Consider the following 16,169-nt stretch of genomic DNA (forward strand, 5'->3'; position numbering starts at 1 on the left):
AGAAGTGTGTAATATTAAATTAATATATTTCTAATGATCAAAATCAAATGTTAAAAAATCTACTGTTTTTGGGAACTATTTAGTCTTTTCTAGACAAATGTAATTCCAAAATAATATTAAAAATGTTTATTTTCACTTCTCAACTTTTTGAAAAGATATTTTATTTTACTTAGTTTATTTATTTTGCACATGGCAGACATTTCTTGCAGACATCAACCAAATTCTTTATGTAAACTACTCCTGATCTTCACTTGTGCTGTTGCATGGAGGCCAATGCAAACCAAACTTTAGAAAACACTGACTTTCTTTTAAAAAGCTTGGCTGGTAATTTAAAACAAGAAATAAATAAATACAGCAAATTTTAATATAATAATCCCTTCAAATATAATATTTAGCTCAATTTTTTATAAACTAATAACAGATCACACCATCATGAAGCAGTGAGAAAATCTGTTTTAAGGAAAAGAAGTAATTGAAGTCCTGAACGGCTTTTTTTAGCCTTTTTTTTGTTAGATCAGCTTATGTCATGATTGATTCATGATGCTTTTTTAAAAACGTAAAGAAAACTTTTATATTTTATGTAATCAGTTGTTTTGAGCAGGTGAAACACAACATTGCATATCTTTTTAATATTAATTTGACAAATTTGTCCCTCTTTTGAACACTACAGGTGGCTTCAGTCAGCGTTTGCCCAGTGCCAGCGCTCTGGGGAAGATCTTCATGGCCGTTCCACTGGGTGACCCTATTTACCAGATGCTGGAGCTCAAACTGGCCATGTATGTGGACTTTCCATCCAAAATGAAGCCTGGCATCCTGGTGACCTGCGCGGATGACATCGAGCTTTATAGCGTAGCCGAGGGGGAGGAGGTCAGGTTTGATAAACCAGGCTTTACTGCTTTGGCGCACCCCTCTCCGCTCTCTGTAGGAACGACCCACGGCGTGTTTGTGTTGGATCAACAGGAAACCTCCTCTCAGTCTGAAATGGAGAATGTTTCCTGCCTGCGTTTTCTCCACAAGCCGAGCATCAGACAGATGCAGGCTAGCGGTGCCGTTTGCAATCGGAGGAGCGGTCCGATTCCTGTTTCTGATGCTGAGTTTGTGTACACAGACAGCGCGTATTATGTTGATTTTGATACGGCAAACGTTCTGCTGAACCTGCTGAAAGAGCTGGGGCCTTTGAGCTGTGAGATCGACGCATACGGGGACTTCCTCCAGGCTCTGGGCCCTGAAGCCACTGTCGAGTACACGAACAACACCGCAAACGTGACCAAGGAGGAGACGAGTCTGGTCAGCGTCCGCCAAAAGATTTTCAGTCTTCTTCAGGGGACCCCCCTGAACGCAATACTCCTCAACAACTCCAAGTTTTATCACATCGGAACCACGTCAGAGTTCCTCTTTCACCTGACTGAGGATGAGGAGCTGAGGAGTGAGCTGGGCCTCCTGTCTTCTGCCTTCAGCGTCCACCTGGACCAGAGCTCTGACGGCTACTCTGGCTGCTGCATCATGCACAGCGCTCTAGATTCCAGTTGCTGTGTGGGACCTGGATCAGTGGTGGAGTACTCCAGGCTGGAAGCCGGTGTTTCTGTCGGTCGGGGCTCCATCATCAGCAGCTGCTGGGTTGGTCCAGGCCTCGCCGTGCCGGATGGGGCCTTCATGCACTCGCTGTCTGTGAACCACCAGAAGCAAACCGGGTTTGTTACCGTCTTTTTTGGGATCAACGACAGCTTGAAGCTTTCTGTGGATGCTGCTGCCTGCATGGAAGAGCTGATGTTTTTTGGGACGCGCCTGTCAGAGTGCCTGTCCCTCTGGGAGGTGGACGCCGAACTCCTGAGGTTCTCCAGAGATCCCTCCAGCTGCAGTCTGTGGAACGCTCGCCTGTTTCCTGTGTGCTCCGATCAGCAAAGCTCCTTCTCTGCGTCCCTAAAGATGCTGCAGGCCATCCTCAGCGGGTCTAGAAGGCCTCTTCCTGCGAAAACACAGCTGCTTTCCATGCAGGAGTGTCTACAATGCAAGAATCTACAGGAGATGCTGAAGTTCAGGAAAGATCTACATGACGAAATTGTGCTGAAGAGACAGTGAGACATCCAGCCTTCCATATTGTTAGGTCATGCATAAATGTTTGCATTGTCAGAGCTGCTTTTGTTCTTGAAATACTGATAAATTCATTCTTTATGTGGGAAATGAGGAATAAGTTAAAGTAATTAAAAAGATATCTGCTTTGTTTGAAATATTTTACCTTTAAAGATTCTTTATACTAATTTAGTTTTTTTATTCTCTGGATTTGCAAGAATTTTATAATAAAAACTACGATGCAGAGTTCTTACCCACTGTTCTGTCTTTTTCCCACAAACACAACTAAATGTTTCTGCAGAAATATTTGTTTTCATACAAATGTGGACAAAATGGTTTATGCTTTATTTTCAATAAAAATTCACAACGGTTTATTTATTTATTTAATTCGCAACAGTTGGCTGCACGGTGGTGAAGTGGTTAGCGCTCTTGCCTCACAGCAAGAAGGCCCCCGGTTCCAGTCCCGGCTGGGGGACATGAAAAACACAACATCAATGGGGGACCTTTCTGTGTGGAGTTTGCATGTTCTCCCCCTCCATGCATGGGTTCTCTCCGGAATTTCTGGCTACCTCCCACCGTCCAAAAACATGCTTCATAGGTTAATTGGCAACTCTAAATTGTCCATAGGTGTGAGTGGGTGTGTGATATGTGGCCCTGTGACAGACTGGCGACCTGTCCAGGGCGTCCCCTGCCTTTGGCCACAAGTGGCCGGGATAGGCTCCAGCAGCCCCGTGACCCCGAAAGGGACTAAACGGAATAGAAAAGGAAAGAATGAACTCACAACGGTCACTCTGATACTGAGATAAAAGGATGATAAATAAAAATGTGAAGAAAATCAAACATTGCATTTGAACTGTTTAACAAAATCCTTAAAAAAAACTTTCCTTGTTTGCTGCCTGTTAAAGGCAGAATATCACATTTCTGTTCCAAACATTGTTAAATTAAGAAGTTTAAAAAAAAAGTTTTCTTAATAAATGAAAGAATCCACGTGGAATCTGGTCCTTCTGGTTAAAATCTGTAAACTAGTATTTGCATCCACTATTCTACACCATAAAGAAATGAGAACAGGAACCTGCTTGACATTAATCCAAATTTAATGTTGAATTTTAAATTTTAGTCCTGGTGGTTTCATTCAGCAGAGTGTTAACTTGTTAAACTGAATTGGAGAAGTGAAAGTTTTTATAACAAACTTCAATTAATTGTGCCGGAAAAGATTCTGATTCTGTACAAATAAATACATATAGCAGTTAAATTAGCTTTATTTATTTATTTGAACTCTGTGTTTAAAGTTTTTTAAGACAATAATTATCTGTGGGGATGTACAGACGGTTGCACGATGGTGCAGTAGATGGCGCTTTTGCTTCTCAGCGAAAAGTCCCTGGTTAAAATCCTGGTTGGTTCACTTCAGTGTAGAGTTTGCAGATTCTGTGCATGCACAGACGGAGTGATGACTACATTACTTCTACTGTCTGAGGAGATTATTGTCTCCACTCTGCCAGAAGATCAGTTGTCATAGTGGAGGGGCATTCCAGTTGGGGAGGGGGTGTTTATTTTAACCCACAAACATGACCCCCCCCTCCTTTATCTGTAGCTGTGTGTAATTGTGTCCCAGTTCAGACTGTATTTCTGTTTCACCGAAGAGGACAAAAGTGCACAGAAGGAACCTTTCGATGGGAAATTACAAATCCAGACCATCGCAGACGTGTACAGGTAATTTATCTGTTTGAATTCAAAAGTTTAAGTTTAATATGCAGGGCAGCAAATCAGAGTTTTCTTTGGTTCAAACGACCTGTGATGAACCCAAACTTTTCCCTCTGATACCGCGAACGCTGCTGTGTAGATGAATGGAAAAAGAAAGTGGCCGAGTTCTACTCCGTGATCATGGAGAAGCTGGAGGACGACTTCCAGCTTCCAGAAAGCCAGCTGCCCGACCTTGAGCTCGCCTTCAGGTGACAAACGCTCTTTTGAGAAGTGGAGAAAACCATTGAAGTCCATGAAAGGGTGCTGTGTCTGTCACCCACCCGGGGGCTCTGCTTGGTTTCATCTCTTTTTCTGTGACTGTTGCTCAGCTCTGATGAGGCTTTTCAGAAGGTGAACGTGAGCTACAGGACAGAGAAGGGGCTGTCGCTGCTGCATCTCTGCTGCGTGTGTGGAGGTATGCATGCACGCACTCTATTAATAACTCCTGTGCAATCCGAAGGAGGGATCGCTGTGGCGCCCACTGACAGTATTGTCAGTAGATGACCTTTAATGGAGGTCAAAGACTAAAGACCCACTCTGATGAAAATCCTGTTTTTGGTGTTTTTAACATGTTTTTAAGGACAAATAAAAAGAAAGTTAAACTCAAAAATGCACTTCTTAATGTTTCTTTTTTTTTCAAATAATTTCGAATCAGGAGTAGATGAAAAAAAGCCATTTTTTAAAAGACCGTATTTGTGACATATAAAATACGCCAGACGGGGCCACGAGCTCCCTGTTCCATCCCGTTTTGATGCCTCCACATGCAGACAAATAGATCCACGAACGTCTTTGTTTTCCTCGTCTGAGCTTGAATCTGTATCCCAACTGTACATGTAAATCATAATGAAAAGACCACTGGAAAGAACACTTGCAAAAATAGACTCGAATATGATCGGAGTGGATCTTTTAAGCTGTTAAAAATGTAAAAAGTCACTCGATTTGTTTTCCTCCTTTTGCATGTTTACCTTGTTTTCTTTTCTTTATTTATATGGATGTTGTGTTGAAATTAGCTCTCATGCAGGGAGCAAAGCCCACGTACGCACCTTGATGCTCAAAGGTTTGCGTCCGTCAAGACTGAGCAGGAACGGCTTCACCGCTCTCCACCTGGCTGCTTTCAAGGTCACTGAATGCGTCTTAAAGTGTTTTTTGTCTTGTGTGGTTTTGTGAGGCTGAGAGTCTTTCTAGAGTTTTGCCACACGGTGGAGTGCAAGCACAGGTTTGGTGTGCCTGAGTGTTTGCATGGAGGTTGGTTTTAAAAGTGCAGCCGGGTGCTGTCCTCGTCCACAGGACAACGCTCAGCTGGTGACGGCCCTCCTGCACGGCGGAGCCGATGTGCAGCAGGTGGGGTACGGCGCCCTCACAGCCCTGCATGTGGCCACGCTGGCAGGGCATCATGAGGTGAGAAGAAGCAACCAGCAGATGTGGCCGACTATCTATTTGCTGATGTTTTGTCGTTTGCTTCCATCAGACAGCAGATATACTCCTACAGCATGGAGCCAATGTCAATGTTCAGGATGCTGTGTTCTTCACCCCATTGCACATTGCCTCATATAAAGGTCACGAGCAGGTAGACATCTTCAAATCTGAAATCTGAGCATTTCTTTTCCATTTAAACCACCACTAGCATGTTCTGACTGTTTCGTGTCTTCTTACTACTTGCCCTCCAGGTGACGAAGCTCCTGCTGAAGTTTGGAGCAGATGTGAACGCCAGTGGGGAGGTGGGGGACCGGCCGCTCCACCTGGCCGCAGCCAAAGGTTTTCTCGCCATCGTCAAACTGCTGATGGGTGATGGAAGCAAAGCTAACGGTTAGACCAACTAAAGAATCCAGCTCAAGCATCACTTGAGGATAATTATTGAGTCGATGGAACTGAACTGTGGCGGTTAATGTATATTTTCCTTACCCTGCATTTAGCAGAAAGCTGTTTCAGAACTGTAATTTGGTCGTGGCCCGCTGGTTCCCCCTCTTCAGAACCGACAGGAGGTTAATTGCCACCTGATTGCTGCACAGATGGAGAAGTGTTGCTTTGACGTTTGCGCTCTTTTCACCAGCCAATGCCCAAGACAACGAGGATCACGTGCCCCTCCACTTCTGCACACGCTACGGTCACCATGAGATCATCCGTTTTCTTCTGCAGGGAAACTTTGACATTCAACCTCACTCTGTCAACATCTACGGAGACACGCCCCTCCACCTGTAAATGTTTGACCTTCTTCCAGCATTTGAAGAACGACTTGAGGCACAGCCACGGTTGTTGTGTTTCTTCAGGGCCTGCTATAATGGCAAAGTGGCTGCAGTGAAGGAACTCGTTCAGCTTTCTGGTCCAGAGAGTCTCCCAAAAGAGAACATATTCAGCGAGACGGCGCTCCACAGGTTCTGTTCAGCTGTTTAAATGTGTTGGTTGATCCTGGCGATCCGTTAAAACTGATGAAGATTTCACATTACAGTGCGTGCACCTATGGCAAAGACCTGGAGATGGTGAAGTTTTTGTTGAACCAGAATGCCATGAGCATCAACTATCAGGGCAGAGACGGACACACAGGTGAGTCTGCTCATGCTGAGCATGATGTAAAGAGCTCAGAAGATCTAAACGCGCTCCATGCCTCTCAGCCGTCCTTTGACTCTGCTCAGCTTTGCACAGCGCCTGTTTCCACGGCCACATTCGCTTGGTGCAGTTTCTGCTGGACAGCGGGGCGGACATGAACCTGGTTGCCTGTGATCCAAGCCGGTCCAGCGGGGAGAAGGACGAGCAGACTTGCCTGATGTGGGCCTACGAGAAGGGTAGGCTGGTTTTGGCTTGAGCTGTCACGAAAGATGGCGAAAACCTGCTCTGTTTGTTTCTTCCAGGTCACGATGCTATTGTGACTTTACTGAAACACTACAAGCGTCCAGATGATTCTCCATGCAATGAGTACTCTCAGCCAGGAGGAGGTGATTCTGAGAAAAGGTCCTCCAGATTCACAAAATCTCCAACTTCAGTTGAACAATCCTTTTTTTCCCCCCAGATGGATCCTACGTTTCCGTTCCGTCTCCTTTGGGAAAAATCAAAAGCATGACTAAAGGTACTGCAGCAGATTTCCCACATCCCTGCGAGCGTCAAGGCTGCCCACACTGTCTGTTGCCAAGGAAATGGGTGCAGATGTGTGTGTGGGGGGGGGTCGCAGATAAATACCTGCTGTTATATTGGAGAAACCGCGGATGTGAATGTTCAACACAACTCTGAAATTGGAATATGAACTGATTTTTTTTTTCATTTTCAGAAAAAGCTGAAGTTCTGGTGCTCAGGGCCAGCCTCCCTTCTCATTTCCACCTCCAGCTGTCTGAGCTGGAGTTTAACGAAATCATCGGATCTGGTGGGTCCATCTCTGATAGTTTTCCTTTTCAGCTAACGTGCCTGCAAATCAGATCATGTTATCGATGAATGTATGCATTTCACTCCTAGGCTCCTTTGGGAGGGTCTACAGAGGCAAATGCAGAAACAAAATTGTCGCCATAAAACGGTATTTCAACAAGCGCATAAACAAAAAAAACGAGTCTGCACCCATCTCCGGTCTGATGGAATCATCTGTTTTCGCTCTTTCACAGCTATCGAGCAAACACCTACTGCTCAAAGTCAGATGTGGACATGTTCTGCAGAGAGGTTTCCATCCTCTGTCGCCTCAATCACCCCTGCATCATCCAGTTCGTCGGGGCGTGCCTGGATGACCCCAGCCAGTTTGCAATCGTCACCCAGTACATCTCTGGGGGCTCCTTGTTTTCCCTGCTGCATGAGCAGAAGAGGTGATGGACCGTTCTGTCTTATAAAAGTAAAAAAAAATGACCAGAAGAATGAAGAAAAAAGAAACCTCACAGCTGATAAAAACCTACTACTGATGTCAGAGACGTCAAAGGTGAAAGCTCAGGACAAGGGAACAGCGGCAGAAGCAAAATTCATTCATTAATACACAATAACATACAAACTGAACATAAACATAACATTAATGGGTCCAAATGGCTGAAGAAGCGACAAAACAAGCCCAGCTGCTGTGAAGGACAGAAGTAAAATACAGGAATGTAAAGAGGTTCCTTCATAAAAGAATCAAATGTGAAGGCTCATTATTCAATGCAAAAGTGCTACCAACAGTAAGAGATGCTTAATGAATGCAAAGTGATGCAAAGTCACTCCACAGACATGCAAATGAACACGCGAGACACAAAAGCGCCACGGAGACAGGAGCATGGCCTAAGCAGATCCCAAAATAAAAGCACATTCAGGCTCCTTTTTACTGTCTGTACAGATGAAACTAAAGGTCAGGCTGTTGTCGGCTCTCTGACCGTTTCAGGGCTGATTATCATCCAGAGGAGCTTTTCCTTCTGGATCATCACTGATCCAGATGAAGTCCTAATGTGTGGCCAGGTGCTGCTTTTATTGACTGTCCCATTGATTGCCGTGAAGTGCTGAGGGTGATTGGTGGCGACCATTGATCCGACATTAAGTGTTTGCCGCTTTAATGATGTGTCAATGGACAGACTCATCGACCTGCAGTCTAAGCTCATCATTGCCATCGATGTGGCCAAGGGCATGGAGTACCTGCACAACCTCACCCAGCCCATCATCCACCGGGACCTGAACAGGTTGGTGCCGCACTAATGAGGCATCACGGCTCTGAAGTAACCACTGCCATTGGTCATGATGTGCGTCTTCCTTCCAGTCACAACATCCTGCTATATGAAGACGGTCATGCTGTGGTGGCTGATTTCGGGGGTGAGTTTGGATCTTTTCAGACAGTACAGACTGTGATAATGCTGGATGAAGCCTCTAAAGCCCACAATACCAGGTTTCTGTTCCAGACGCTCTTCTTCTTTTCAACCCCCTCCGTAGGTTATTGCTCCATTTGATTTTATTGGTGTCTAGTTTCCTCTTTGGGGCCTTTTCTGATGCAGTTTCAAAGTCCTGAACCACTTTTGCCATTTTAATTTATCTTTAACTAACAAGCCATGCTTGATTTTCATGTTTTTGTTATAACCCCAGCTTTTTATTTTCATTTTTTTTGATAGACATTTTTTGTTTTATTACACAATAATTCCACAATGAACCTGAAGCAACTGTACAAAAAACTCACTTGAGGGAGGTAAAGTTGGTCGGTTTTTTGCTGCAAAAATCCCCAAAAATGTAGCCCGAATCAGTCATTTCAAAGCGGACGTTGGACAATCTCTTGTGTTTTCTCATCCTCTGACTCTTTTAACTCCTCGACGTCCCTTCCTGTGTCTCTTGCAGAGTCCAGATTTCTACAGTCGGTGGATGAGGATAACATGACCAAGCAGCCCGGGGTTCGTGCAGCTTCTCCGAGGACACACAGTTTTAGCTTTTTCTTTAGCCTCCATGGTTGAAGGTCACTGTGGAAAGGAAAGGAGAGGATGCTTCTGCTGCCATCAATACTACCTCTGAGCCTGAAAGGAAAACTGGCTTCATGCAAGTTTTGTCTGAAAAATGCTGACTTGGTGTTTCTCGGAGCTGACCTGGCAGTTGGATGATTGGTGAGCTGCTTCTCTTGGGAGCCGCTTGTTATGACAAAAGCTCGCTCCGGTTAGCATACGTCAGTATTCAGGCTTCGTTCAGTGAGTCTCACCTGATGAGTGGTGCTTTGTGTCTGCTTGGCTGACACCTCATCTCACCTGCAGATGTTTTCACTTTTTCAAATTAACTTTGATAAGATTTTATTAAAAAAAAAACAACAAAAAACGTAACAGACTACATGTAGATTTTGTCAAAGGAGTGAAACTCAAGCAAAGCAGAAGAACAGAAGGTCGATTATTTAAAGGGTAGTCTTTGTTTTAAAATCAGAACTTCAGCTGTTGGAGCAAATAGACACCTGAGAAGGAGAGAAGAACTGAGGAGTTGGCTTTCAAAGTCCCACTCCGATGATCTTTTCATCTATTTTAAAAACGTTCCAGTGGTTTTTTAATAAGGATTATCCAGTTTAAAGCCAAAATAAAAAATTAAAAAAACAGTTGTTTTCAAGGACATAATTTCTGCAGAGCGGCAGGAGTTCATCACAAATTCAGTTGTGGGTGGGACTGTTGGCGAGAAGTAGTTCTTTCAGGAAAGGCCATGAGTGTGTTAATAAGGAGATTCATGAGCTGATCTCTGATAATGCACAAAACCACGGCTGTGGGAGTCAGAGTCTACCAAACCTTTACCTCAAATTTCTGTTCCTACACCAGAATGTGCTGTACAACAAAAAGGACTAAGAACTTTAAACACTTGCTCTGGTGTGAATGCTGTTTTTGATGTTTTTAACGGGTTCTTGTGCTATTTTTCTGTTGATTTTCTAAAGGCATTTCTGAAAATTAAGCCAAAAATTGCATTTCTGAGTATTTCTTTCTTCAAATCGTTGTGAGTCAGGAGGACACGAAAAAATACCATTGGAAGACTGTGACGCAGAAAATATGCTGGACGGTACCACAAGCTCCCTACTCTGATGCCTCCCCCTGCAGACAAACAGAGCCATGAACGTCTTTGTTTTCCTCGTCTGAGCTGGAGTCTGGATCCAAACTGGAGGACTGGAGAGCCACGATATTGCTGCAGTTTTTGTTGCACCGCTTATGTTAGGTTGGGGGTGTGAGGGCCTGTAAACTAGCGGGAGAGAGTGTAAAGAAAAGGATAATGGGAAATGAACTTCTGCCACTCTGCAGAAACTATGTCCTAGAAAACGACACAGGTTTTGGGATTTGCGCTAAAAATGATAATGAAAAGACCACCAGGAACGCTTTGAACACGGATCAGAAGATGATCGGACTTAAAAGAACCGTGAAAAACATAAAAAAAATAAAAGTGCGTGATGTATGGGAGTGGTTTGTGCATTTGGTTTGAGATCTTTAAGGCGCTTCACATTTCTATCGCCCAACTGAGTACTCTGATTACCCTGCTAAAGGTAGGACTACATCAAAAGGACTTTTGTTCATTTTCCAAATGAAGGAACTCCCCCTGCAGACGAGCTGACCTCGTCTCCTCTTGTGTGTGGTGCAGAACCTGCGCTGGATGGCTCCTGAGGTCTTCACGCAGTGCACGCGCTACTCTGTGAAGGCAGACATGTTCAGCTACGCCCTCTGTCTGTGGGAGCTGCTCACGGGAGAAATCCCCTTTGCTCACCTGAAACCAGGTGAGTTTCATGAGATGCTCACAGTACAACAGAAGTTCAGTTCCCACATTCTCTCTTACAGACGTTTACCTACTGATGGGGATTAATTTAGGAGAACCCGCAGCTATCCTATGATCATGTTCTAAAACGCTTCACGTGCCTCTTTGGCTCATTTCAGCAGCAGCCTGATGTGACATTTAACCAAACTTCAGATATTCTCCTGTTCTAAGCTGCTGCAGCTGCAGACATGGCTTACCATCACATCCGGCCTCCGCTGGGATACTCCATCCCCAAACCCATCTCTGCTCTTCTCATGAGGGGCTGGAACTCCTGCCCAGAGGTACACCACCCAGATCTCCAGCCGTGAAGTTAACATTTTCTGCATGTTGCACAGTGAAAGAGTTCTGCTCCACTTTGTACTGCAACAGATCTAGAAAATCCCTTTCATTCTTTTAAAAAAAAAATGTGATGCCGTCTGTTGGCAAAGCGAGAGTGCAGAGCTGCTGAGTCAGCAGATTCTTCCCACGCATGCAGAGGCGACAGAAGAGGGGAGACGTTCCCAGGAGGACGTATTGCTGCCAGGCTGTTCTTATATCCGAGCACGCAGGATCGGGACGTCCTAGTGCTGAGCCGTTAGGCTCCTAATTAAGCTGAGATGTTTTTGTCGCTCCTGTTATGGAATATTTTTCCATAGCAGAGAGCATGCTGGGACTTTTCTCCCTCTGTTCCTCCTCTTCATCATAATTTTGTTCCTGAAACTCTGTTTTCTTTAGATTGTGGCAGATCTGCATGAAAATTGCAATGAAACTAAATATTTATTAGTTTGAGTTCATTTTATAAAGCAAACTATCCATTCAAACATGCAGATGTATAGATGTATCTATTCTGGGTAGAAGCTTTGTTTATTTGGGCCTGAAGCAGATACATTTCACAAATCCAGACTTCCTTTTGTCCTGCAGCAGAGCTGGACTCTAAGGACCAGATTGTTTTTTTCTTTTTTGAAATTCTTCACTTTTGAGTGAAAATGTCACCACCACAATACATAACTCACCAAAATATGCACCTAGTACCTGGTGAAAATGAACTTTTGACTAAAAAGACGATGACATCACAGCGGGAGAATCCATCAAAAACTGAATGATCAAAATCTCTCACAGGGCTCAAAAAAATATTTCTAAATCCTCTAACGAAACCGAAACACACGAGTCGGGGGTATCCAAAAGAAGTTTCACAACTATTATGGGATGATCAAATGACTTGGTGGTGATTTTGAGACAAAGTGGGAAATTTTACCATTTTCGCACAATGTGGGAAAAGAAAACCTTTGTTTTGTTCACCAAAAATGACACGGACACGGCGCCAGGTTAAGTATACAACCAGTTTTGTTGACCTTTGACCTCGGGAAGAGGCTGGCATCACTAAAAAAAACAAACAAAAAAAAAAAGGCCTTTGGAACCTTCTATAAATGTTAAGTCCTCCTGTAAGGATTTCAACTTATCGCCTCTTGACTGCCCGAGCATCAATCCTAAGCTACTTTGGAAAAAATGTCTAAAGTTTGTCGATTTTGAATGGCGTTAGCGTGGCGAGCTCGTAAAAGTGGCATTTCCCTGTTGCTCGCATGAGTTTTACTAGAATGCTTTGAACGAAATGATATGGCATACAATATAAACGTATTAGAAATGTTGGCGTGTTTAATTACAAACCTTAATTACTATGGAAATCCAAAAGTTTAACTTTGCAGATTCTTCTAAAAAGGACATAAACCTGTTCATTAACGCTAGCCAACCAATAACTTAAATAGTTGCTATGGAGATAAAAGCAACAGAAAAGCCTCCACCTTTTCATTTTTTAAATGAAATGATACCATGCAGTTCTGACCAGGCTGGCAGGGGCAGAAAGCGAGAGTGAGGGGCATGTAGCAGATGCCCTGCCAGTGAGGGCGGGTCAAATGGGGTAGCGGAGGCAGGTGGCGCCTGCAGGCCACAAAATGCTACTTGTGGCTTTAATTTCAAATATTTGATCCAAACTACTTATTTCTTGCTTTAAAATTTGTTCAGAACCAACCAAATGGAGAAAATTATTGTTGAACTTAAAAAAAACGTAATTTCTGAAGCCTAGCTGACATTCAGACTCACGGAGGGGGGGGGGGGGGGGTATGTTATGATCTCCTGAAACCTCCTGTTTCAATGAATGCACCTGAATTATTGAACAGGTTGGAGGACAAAGGTCAGGTGGAGATGGGAGGGGGGTCTCTGTTATTTTCCTGTGAAGCTGAAGATCCAAAAGGCTATTTTTAGAAACAAAGCACACCTTTGTCTACCCACGATGCACCTGTGCCTCAGATGGCGGCTGAATTAATGCTTTTTTTCCAGGACAGACCTGAGTTTTCTGAGGTGGTTTCCAGTCTGGAGGAATGTCTGTGCAACGCCGAGGTTAGTCCCTATACATCCACTCAGCAGCGTAAGTGCATTTTTGCCTCATGATGGGTCATGTTTGTGTTACAGTTCATGTCTCCAGCCTCCAGCAACAGCAGCGGATCCCTCTCGCCCTCCTCCTCCTCTGACTGCCTCCTGGCACGAGGAGGACCCGGCCGGAGCCACGTGGCGGCCCTGCGCTCCCGCTTCGAGCTGGAGCATGCCCTCAATACCCGCGCCTATGCCTTCTGGACTCAGAGGTGTGACACATCAAACGCACCCTTCATACTCAGACTGCCTCTAGATTCTACTCACAGGTTTTTATCCTGGAGTTTTAGCGACCAGTTTGGAGCACAAGTAAACCAAAAGCGGTTACGTTTTTATTTACCAACAATCAAATAAAAAATGTTAAATAAAATTAATAATTTTGAAGTTTAATTCACTTTCCATTTTCAAAATGCAAAACCCTAAAAAAAACGTTCAGAAATGTTTTCAAAACCGCTGTGGGATTTCCTTTCATGTTTATAAATGTTTATATATTATTTTTTTATTTTATTTTTTATCAAGTCAATCATTATTTAAACAGCACTTTTTAGAGTGCAAGGTGCTATCAAAGTCTTGTACACCAAAGTAAATCATGACAAATTAATTAATACATTTAGAAAATATTGTTACCCCCCTCCCCCCAACACACATATCATCTACCCCTTTAATCCATGGAGGTCAATATTTATTAATTAAACATTTATATATTTAGTCTTTGGTCGCCTGGGGGTGCTGAACAGGTCAATGTCATTTTTAGAAGAATCTGCAAAAGTAAAGTTTTACATTTCCTTGGCAACAAAGGCTTTTATGTTAACCACGCCCATGATTCCTGTTTGACATTTTTACAATATTCCAACAAAAAATATGCGAGCAACAGGAGCAGGAACACCGTTCAGAATCTACAAACTTCTAATTCTATTTTTAGTTTGTCATTGCTACTAAAGATGATTTATGTGGAAAATTCAAAATGGCGGCCTCTTCCCAATGTCAAAGGTCATAAAACTTCAATTGTGGTTGTTGACTTAACTTGGCAGCGTCGCTCGAACAAAAGTATTCTATTCCCAAATTGTGCAAAATAGTAAAAATCACCAAATTTCACACTTTAACACAAAAAGCCGCCAATTTGTAGGTCCTGCTGCCATCCCGTAATAATTTTCCACTGAATATTCACATGGTCAAAAATTTAATTTAACCTTTAACATTTTTGTGGAATTTTAAAGAGAGTAAATTGAATATTTTACTTATTTTTAAGTCTGTGCTCACCGTTTCCATCACTTCCTGCAGTGCAAAACTAAAATCTAATAATCCTGATGATCCTCAGCATGACCCATTTTAATTCTCCTGTATATTTTCAGCCACACTTCTTTCAATACAGGCAAATTCAAACATGCTAACTTACAACCAACCAAATGATTCTACACAGAAATATCAGCAATAAGGGACATTTCTGCTTCGACCCCACCTCCAACATTCAGTGAACGCTCCTGCAGAAACATTCTACAGTTTTGGGTTTGGCTCTACATTCGGACTCTGCTTCTGGGCCTCTTATCAGCACCAATGCATACTCAAATTTTGTTTTAAAGCAGAAACATGAAATAATGAAGACATTTGGATTTTATTTTTAGTGAGCGTCGCCGAGCTTCAGGTGGGCTTTCATTGGAGGAACTCCGAAGAAACATGCAGTTCTCTCCCATCGATCGAAATGGTTTGTCTGAGTTACTCCGAAATGCCACTTTATCGTTTTATTGTCTTAGATTCTAGTTTTAGAACACCAAACCTGCAACAATCCAAGCTTACGAGTTTGGTAACACTTTATATTAAGATTCCTTAACAAGCTTTGTTAACACATTAACAAGCATTATAAATGAATTTATAGGCTGTTAGTAAGACATTTATTAGTACAATAAGTCTAATTAGGTTTATTAAATTACTTAGTTAACACATTTACAAGCATTATTATTAGGATGTTTTTAAGATGCTAATGATGCATTTACTGATATTATAGGTGCCTAACAAATGTGTCAGTGTTAATAAGCTTAATAAGATTTATTAACAACCTTTGTTAACAAATTAAGAAGTATTATTATTGTTTGGGGTTCTAGTAAGATATTTGTTAGCATTATAGATGTCTCACACAAGCCTAAGTGTTCATAGGCTTAATAAGTTTTATTAACTAACTTAACAAATTAATAGGCTTTATTAATGTGTAAGATGCTAGTAAGATATTTATTAGCATTATAGATGTCTTGCAAATACCTGAAAGTGTTAATAAGATTTATTAACATCTAAAGTCAGGCCATTGTCTTCTAAATCTATATTACTAAACTGCTTATAAGCTTTACAAATGTTTTAATTAACTTTGTTAATAGTTTATTAATTGTTTTGCAGCACCTCATCTAAAGTGTGGACGTTTTTTTAGCACAAACAACCACAAAGCATAAAGATTGTAAAAAGTACTTTATGACATTAAAACAGACTAAATATACACAAATCGTTCTGTAAAAGATATATAATAATTTAATTCAGACAAATAAAAAATATTAAAAAACATATAGACTGGTGTTGGATGACTCTAGCATCATAGCTAGTAATAGGATAAAGTATTAGCATCTATCCTGAGTGAAACATCCATTGCAAATCCCATCACCAGGAGACAGTTCTCTGCATTCAATGCCAACTGCATTCAACCACTGTTGCCTTGCTTCAAAGTCCACAAGAAAGTTGCACAAGCCAGTAATTTTTGAAGAACGAAGACAATAAACCTACAGGAGCCATGCTAA

General features: G+C 42.5%; 2 protein-coding genes and 1 long non-coding RNA gene across 3 annotated transcripts in view; 2 read left to right on the top strand and 1 right to left on the bottom strand.

The window, feature by feature from the left end:
* fpgt (fucose-1-phosphate guanylyltransferase) overlaps positions 1-2,442 on the top strand; it is a 3,275-nt gene extending 833 nt beyond the window's left edge. Inside the window, exon 4 of the mRNA XM_004067819.5 lies at positions 671-2,442. Coding sequence (XP_004067867.1) covers positions 671-2,079 — 1,409 coding nt within the window. The 3' untranslated portion in view covers positions 2,080-2,442. The remainder of the gene's footprint in view (positions 1-670) is intronic.
* On the bottom strand, positions 2,437-5,863 carry LOC144991854 (uncharacterized). The gene is made up of 2 exons (XR_013655511.1): positions 5,713-5,863; positions 2,437-5,588 (listed from the first exon to the last, which is right to left on the bottom strand). It is a non-coding gene; the product is annotated as an uncharacterized LOC144991854 (long non-coding RNA).
* tnni3k (TNNI3 interacting kinase) overlaps positions 3,640-16,169 on the top strand; it is a 13,964-nt gene continuing 1,434 nt past the window's right edge. The window contains exons 1-24 of the mRNA XM_004067677.5: positions 3,640-3,780; positions 3,911-4,019; positions 4,140-4,225; positions 4,832-4,929; positions 5,098-5,208; positions 5,279-5,377; positions 5,478-5,616; positions 5,861-6,005; positions 6,078-6,182; positions 6,257-6,351; positions 6,441-6,590; positions 6,657-6,740; positions 6,815-6,871; positions 7,070-7,162; positions 7,252-7,309; positions 7,395-7,589; positions 8,319-8,423; positions 8,501-8,553; positions 9,067-9,119; positions 10,819-10,951; positions 11,161-11,270; positions 13,303-13,362; positions 13,435-13,604; positions 15,015-15,094. Coding sequence (XP_004067725.1) covers positions 3,741-3,780; positions 3,911-4,019; positions 4,140-4,225; positions 4,832-4,929; positions 5,098-5,208; positions 5,279-5,377; positions 5,478-5,616; positions 5,861-6,005; positions 6,078-6,182; positions 6,257-6,351; positions 6,441-6,590; positions 6,657-6,740; positions 6,815-6,871; positions 7,070-7,162; positions 7,252-7,309; positions 7,395-7,589; positions 8,319-8,423; positions 8,501-8,553; positions 9,067-9,119; positions 10,819-10,951; positions 11,161-11,270; positions 13,303-13,362; positions 13,435-13,604; positions 15,015-15,094 — 2,428 coding nt within the window. The 5' untranslated portion in view covers positions 3,640-3,740. The remainder of the gene's footprint in view (positions 3,781-3,910; positions 4,020-4,139; positions 4,226-4,831; positions 4,930-5,097; positions 5,209-5,278; positions 5,378-5,477; positions 5,617-5,860; positions 6,006-6,077; positions 6,183-6,256; positions 6,352-6,440; positions 6,591-6,656; positions 6,741-6,814; positions 6,872-7,069; positions 7,163-7,251; positions 7,310-7,394; positions 7,590-8,318; positions 8,424-8,500; positions 8,554-9,066; positions 9,120-10,818; positions 10,952-11,160; positions 11,271-13,302; positions 13,363-13,434; positions 13,605-15,014; positions 15,095-16,169) is intronic.

The sequence above is a fragment of the Oryzias latipes genome, chromosome 4, assembly GCF_053564925.1.
Source record: "Oryzias latipes strain Hd-rR chromosome 4, Olatipes_Hd-rR_3.1".
In the NCBI taxonomy this organism is placed as follows: Eukaryota; Metazoa; Chordata; class Actinopteri; order Beloniformes; family Adrianichthyidae; genus Oryzias; species Oryzias latipes.